The sequence below is a fragment of the Musca domestica genome, unplaced genomic scaffold (genome assembly GCF_030504385.1).
Source record: "Musca domestica strain aabys unplaced genomic scaffold, Musca_domestica.polishedcontigs.V.1.1 144, whole genome shotgun sequence".
NCBI classification, from domain to species: domain Eukaryota; kingdom Metazoa; phylum Arthropoda; class Insecta; order Diptera; family Muscidae; genus Musca; species Musca domestica.
Window position 1 is genome coordinate 1,410,487 of NW_026712199.1, and position 7,156 is coordinate 1,417,642.

General features: G+C 36.2%; 1 protein-coding gene across 1 annotated transcript; it reads left to right on the forward strand.

Moving 5' to 3' along the window:
• Positions 1-3,041: 3,041 nt before the first annotated feature.
• On the forward strand, positions 3,042-6,931 carry LOC131801185 (putative phosphatidate phosphatase). The gene has a single exon (XM_059119399.1). The coding sequence runs from the start codon at positions 3,306-3,308 to the stop codon at positions 4,371-4,373; it is 1,068 nt and encodes a 355-aa protein (XP_058975382.1). The 5' UTR covers positions 3,042-3,305; the 3' UTR covers positions 4,374-6,931.
• The last annotated feature ends 225 nt before the right edge of the window (positions 6,932-7,156 follow it).

Genomic DNA, 7,156 nt, shown 5'->3' on the forward strand with positions numbered 1-7,156 from the left:
TGTGCCAGAAAATTGTCTATGCAGGTCCCCGTCTTCGTATAGCCCCCATATAACGGTATCTCCCGATATTCGGTATTTTGATGATTTTAGCGGCATTATTAACCGGAATTGTTTCAAATTTAGTATTAGAAGTTCGCAATGGATATTACAGCCTATGACAGAAAATTGTCTTTGCAGGTCCACGTCTTCGAATAGCCCCCATATATACCCATATATACCCCATATATACCTCCCAATATTCGGTATTCTAATGATTTTAGCGATATTATTTGCTGGAAATGTTTCAAATTTTGTATTTAAGATTCGTAATGGACACTACAGCCTAAGTCAGAAAATTGTCTGTGCAGGTCCAGGTCTTCATATAGCCCTCATATAAGGGTACCTCTCGATATTCGGTATTTTGATGATTTTAGCTACATTATTCACTGGAATTGTTTCAAATTTGGTATTTGAAGTTAGTAATGGATACTACAGCCTATGCAGGTCCACGTTGTCGTGTGGACCCATACATAATCGCTACATTCGGTATTTTTAAAATTTTAACATAATTTTTATGTTTTGTTTTTTTTTTTTAAATTGCCAAATTCGTCCCAAATGGTGGGTGGTATTAAAGGTAAGGCCCGGCCGAACTTACAACTTTTTTACTTTTTAGCTCTACTTTCAGTATGTAGCCCATTTTCTTGTTATTATACCCTCAGCCATATGGCTACAGAGGGTATATATCATTTGATACGGTCAAAACGTGCCTAGTCGAAATAACGGTTTTAGACCCTAGGTCTCTTTGGACCAAATCCGTTTCAGAACATTTGGAATCGATCTACAGGTGTCCGTCCGTCCGTCCGTCTGTCTGTCTGGCAGGCTGGTGCGCACGATAACTCTCGAAGGGAGTATCCGATTTGATCCAAACTTGGTGCATCGTAATATTTTTGTCAAACTTAGATCGAGTTCGGAGATGGGCAATATCGGTCCACTCCTTCTGGTACGTCCCACACAAAATGTCAAAATTTTCAAAGGATATAATTTGTTGCACGGAAAGAGAAAGGATAATCTGAAGTTGTTCCAACTTTGCATATTCTAATATTTGCATCCGTGCTAGGTTAAGTGTGAAAATGGACAATATCGGTCCACTCCATCAAGTACCTCCCCCAAAAATGGTCAACATTTTGAATAATTACAACTCTCATAAAATGTGAGTCCGATTGTCTTTAAATTTCACACATCCCAATATTTATATTAACCCAATCTCCGGTGTTAAGATAGAATATATCGGTCCACTCCCTCTGGTACCTCCCCACAAAAGGTCGAAATTTTCAAAAAAAAAAAAAAATTTTTGCACAGAAAGAGAAAGGATAATCTGATTTTGTTCCAACTTTGCATATCCTAATATTTGCGTCCTTGCTAGGTTAGGTGTGAAAATGGACAATATCGGTCTACTCCATCAAATACCTCCCCCACAAAGGGTCAAAACTTTAAATAATCACAACTCTCATAAAATTTTACGTAAGAGCCCGATTGTCTTCAAATTTCACACATCCCAATATTTATATTAACCCACGTTCTGGTGTTAAGATGGACAATATCGGTCCACTATTTCTGGTAACTCCCCCATATAAGGTCAAAATTTTCAAAAAAAAAAAATGTTTTTTTCTGCGCAGAAAGAGAAGCGGTAATCCGGGTTTGCTCCAACTTGGCAAATCCTAATATTTTCATCGGTTCTAGGTCTGGTACAAAAATGAATATTATTTATCCACTCCATCAAGTACCTCCCCCACAAAGGGTAAACATTTTGAATAATTATAATGTGATGTTAGAATTCGACTGTCTTAAAATTTCACACATTCCAATATTTTCCTAAATCCAAGATCTGGTGTTAAGACCCCACAAGGGGTCAAAGTTTTGAATAACCAAAACATTTAAAAAGCCCGAAATCAGGCTGTCTTTATATTTCAAACATCCCATTATTTCCACTAACAAAAGATCCGTTGTGAAGATGGGATATATCGGTCCACTCATTCTGGTACCTCCCCCCACAAAGGCTCAACATTTTGAAAATCCATGAAGCTCATAAAAAGCGAAATTGACATCCGATTCTATTCATGACTTGGTACATTCCAAAATTTCCATTAACACAACACAGTCCAAACCTAGCACGTCGCAATATTTATATTATATTTATTTAGGTCCGTCAAGAAATGGCTAATATTGGCCAATTACTTCGGAACCAACTGCATAAAGGTTTAAACATTTTATCAATCAAACAAGAAGTCAAAAGATTTTAAAATAATCGAACATTGGCTGAGGGTATAAATCTGTCGGCAAAACCGACCGAAGCTTTTTAACTTGTTTTTTGTGTTGCATAGTGTTATGTGTCTACACTCTTTAGATTCCAACCTCATGATACCAACAATTTAAACAGGTATGTCTAAGCGAAAATCCTCTCCTTGATCCATGAAATTCCCATTCACATTGAATCAAAAGAATATCACAGGACCAACAAAAAATCCCTGAAGATCTCCCTTAAGCCAGTTGTAAGTCTGATCGAACCCATTGTGCAGAATTCCATTCGCATAGCTGAGATTGATTGAGAAAATGAGTGTGGGTCTTTCCCAGAGGTGGTTTGGTGTATTGTTTTACAAAATAAACAAGTTGTAGTGTGAGAGGGCAAGAGAGAGGGAGAGAGATAGAGAGGTAGTAAACGTTTTTGCATAGAAGAGCGGTAAACAAAAATAACTACAACCACAATAAAAATATAAACATAATTTTTGGATAGCAAAAAAAAAAAAAAAAAAAAACACAACAAACGCCCAAACATTTTGTGAGCATTGTTTGGTAGGTAAGAGTGGTAACCTGGTCTTAAAATAAAAATGAGCAACAAACAAAAAAAGAGTGAATGGCTGAGCACCAGCAGCAGCTGGAGACAGGTTGTTTGGCTGAATGACTGGCTGGCTGGTGTCTTGGAAGCGTAAAAACCAGCCAGCCAGCCTGCCAGCCACCTTCATCTGAGCCAATGTTGTGAGCTGACGGTTTAGTCATTACGAAAACCTAAACGAAGAAGGTCGGGTGTTGCGCCTACATTGAAATGGAAAATTTACTGAAATAAAAAAAAAAAAACTAAAAAGAAAAACGAGAAAATATCGAAAACCTACTGCGACTGCGCAAAAGCCTTTAACGAAAAAGAAGAATATAAAAAACGGAAATTGTGTTGAGAAAAAAAAATTGGAAAAATTTTGAAAACTAATTTTTTCTCAAGTGATTCATAGTCATATTTCGGTTCGTATTTCGGTTTCTAAGAATCGCTCGCGACCATGAAACGTTTGAAAAGTATTGCCCGCATTGCCTTCGACCTGGTGATCTTTGTCGGCGTCTGCCTGTGCGAACTGGGATTACGCAAATGGCTAAAACCCCACAAACGAGGCTTCTTCTGCAACGATGAGTCACTGCAGTATCCCTATCGTGAAAGCACCATAACGGTGCCCATGATGGTGGGCATTGTCTTGGCCGTGCCCTGCTCCGTGATTATGGTAATAGAATTATTTAAGCAACTTTCTCCGCTGCCGGCAGCGAGCAGCTGTGAAAAACGCAAATCACCACAATCGAATGCCAGCAAGCAGAGCGGTTGTCGTGTGGCCGAACGTTTGATGCACTGCTATGCCCAGATAGGTTATTACCTTTTCGGGTTGGCTTTGACACTGGTGGCCACCCATATAACCAAGAAGACAGTGGGTCGTTTGAGACCCCACTTTTTTGCCGTCTGCCAGCCACAAATGCCGGATGGTTCGACCTGCAAGGATTCATTTAATTATGGCCGTTACATTGAGGACTATCAATGTTTGGGCCAAAATCACACCGAGTCCACGCTGGGCCAGGTGGGCCAATCATTTCCCAGTGCCCATTCGAGTGTTTTCTTCTATTCCATGTTGTATTTGGCCTTTTATCTGCAGGCTGCACTCAGTACCAGAGCCTCGAAACTCATGAAACACCTGCTGCAATTCACCTTCATCATGTTTGCCTGGTATGTGGCCTTGTCGCGTATCTCCGACTATTGGCATCATTGGTCTGATGTTTTGGGTGGCCTGATCTTGGGCTGTGTCATTGCCTATATTATAAGTCACTATGTGGCCCACATATTTGTCAGAAGACCCATGCGTTTGAATTCGAATGTGGCGCCCAAGCCGCCAGCCAAACCTTCGGCGTCACCGGCCAATTCCTCGGGTAAGACCAATTCCTCACCGCCCGTCTTGCCAGCCTATACATTTGGTACACTGCCTTACTTGCCACATCCCCATGCCACAGCAGCAGCGGTGGCTGCCGCCGCGGCCCAACAGCAAGCCCAATATGCTCAAACCTATCACAATTATGGTTATGTGCCATAAAGGAGTGAAAGTAGTCAATCGTCTCAACGTCATCAGCATCAACGTCGTATCCATCCCCAAGAGGAATAATTAGCATCATCATCCTCATCATCATCAACCAGCCAAGCAGCCAGGCCGACTCAAGCTGCATGTCCCGACTGCATGCCTCAACGACAACAAAGCTGCAGTTTCGCCAAAATCTGGATTTTCATTTTTGGTTGAAAAATGAAAACACCCAACCAACCAACCAACTCTCATGCCGAACGCAAAGGAAAATCATTGGCGAACCAATGAAATTGCGTGTAAAAACAACAACAAATTGTTTTTCTTCATTTTCGTTAATGATATTTTGTCTAGTTGTAAGCGTTTATTTAGCTATTTTTTTTTTGTTTCTTCTCTAATTTTGAATTTCAATTTGGCCTGTAAATTCTTGTCTTAACCATATTTGGTTAGCCACCAGCCGCTGTCCAAAAGAAAAACGAAGCAGACAAGAAAAGCTTGCGAATGCAGAAGTGAGTTGATCACGTTGCATGGAATGTGTTGCAATGGGGTTGTGTGTTCGATGCCAGCTGGGTATTGGGGGTAGGGAAAAGTGCAATGCAATGCTTAAATATGGGAGTTTGAGACACGATTCTGCATTTGAGAAGAGTTTTGAGAAAGGCATAGTAATTCAGCAAGCGTTTTATAGAGGAAAAGTCACTTCATCGAATTTTTTACTCAAAAAAGCAAATTTAGTTTAATTTTTAATTTTTTTTTCTGGATTGGAAATAATTTTCTTGTAGCAGAGAAACAGAAAAATGTTGGGAAAATATTTGAAGGATTTTAAATGAAAAGGGCAATTTAGTTAAAAAAAAAATCAAAAATGGACTGAATTTTTTAAGGAGAACCTAAGTAGTCATAACTAAGAAATTAATCACTTAATTTTTTTTTTATAAAACTAAAATGAAAAGAAAATCGGAATTCAGCTAGTTTTTTTAGTGAGAATCTAGGGTTTCTTACAAAAAAGAAATTGAAGCTATAAAAAGGGTTGTCTGTAGACAAAAAAAAAATCAATTCGATTTTTTCAATTCGAAATAAATCACTTAATTTTTTTTTATAAAGCAAAAATGGAAAGAAAATCGGAATTCAGCTGAATTTTTTAGTGAGAATTTAGAGATTCTTACGAAAAAAATTCAAGCTATAAAAAGGGTTGTCTGTAGACAAACAAAATCAATTCGATTTTTTCGATTCGGAATTAATCAATTAAATTTTTTTATAAAGCAAAAATGGAAAGAAAATCGGAATTCAGCTGAATTTTTTTTAATGAGAATCTGGGGTTTCTTACGAAAAAATGTAAGCTATAAAAAGGGTTGTCTGTAGACAAAAAAAAAAAAAAAAAATAATTTAGGTTTTTTTCGATTCGAAATAAATCACTTAAATTTTTTTATAAAGCAAAAATGGAAAGAAAATCAGAATTCAGCTGAATTTTTTTAGTGAGAACCTAGTGTTTCTTGCGATAAAAAAAATTGGAGCTAAAAAAGGGTTGTCTATAGACAAAAAAAAAAAAAAAAATCAATTCGATTCGAAAATCGGAATTCAGCAGATTTTTTTTCAAAGATAATCTAGGGTTTCTAACGAAAAAAAATTGAAGCTATCAGTAGACAAAAAAATCAATTCGATTTGTTCGATTCGAAATTAATCACTTAAATTTTTTCATAAAGCTAAAATTGAAAGAAAATCGGAATTCAGCTGATTTTTTTTTTTTTTTTTTTTTTTTTTTTTGATTGAGACTCTAAGGTTTCTTATGAAAAAAAAAATTGATACTGCAAAAGGGTTGTCTATAGACAAAAAAAAAAATTAATTCGATTCGAAATTAATCACTTAAATTTTTTATAAAACAAAAATGGGAAGAAAATCGGAATTCGGCTGATTTTTTTTTTGTTTTTCTAGGGTTTTTTAAGGAAAAAATTTGAAGGTATAAAAAGGGTTGCCTGTAGACAAAAAAAATCCATTCGATTTTTTTTTGTGGCAAAAATCAATTCTGCTCGTTTTTTAAATAGAGAAACCCAATTTAGTCAGACAAAGAAGTCCTCAATTCAGCAAAGTTTTAGGCTAGGTTTTAGTAGAATAAAGAAGAAGAAAAAATATAATTTTGCTAAATTCCTACAACGAAGCCCTCAATTCAGCTAGGTGTTTACACTAATTCGGCAAGGTTTTTTTTTATAGCAAACAATTCAGCGAAAATTTTAAAATGAAACGCTCGATTAAGCTTAGTCTTGAAGAACTCGATTCAGCTAGGCTTTCACCAAGAACTATTTAATTTAAATAGGTCTTAAAGCCAAAAATTTAATTCAGCTAGGTTTTTCAAAATACTTTATACAGCTAGGTTTTTATAACAAAAAAAATCACCTAGGTTTTTAAAAGAAGGCTGGAAAAATCCAATTCAGTTAAGTGTCCATAAGTAGTCTTTTCAGCTAGTTTTTTTAAAGGAAACTCTGAGTCAACAAATTTCATTAACAGAAAATACCGTAGCTCTCAATATTTCCTATTGAACGTATTGAATCAGACAATTTGACAAATATTTCCGATACAATGCGAAAACATTTTTCTATAGAAAACATTTTTTTCTATAGAAAAATCAAAATTTACCTAATCTTTTATAAAAGAAAAATTCATTTTCGTGAAATTTTTCTATGGAAAAAATCCAATTTCGCAAAATTTTTCTATGGGAAAATCTAATTTCGCGAAAGTTTTCTATTGAAAAAATCCAATTACCCAAAATTGTTCAATAGAAAAATCGAATTTCGTGAAAATTTTCTATAGAA

Excerpts from the sequence above, each read along its gene's own strand:
- LOC131801185 (XM_059119399.1), top strand. The coding sequence starts at position 3,306 with ATGAAACGTTTGAAAAGTATTGCCCGCATTGCCTTCGACCTGGTGATC.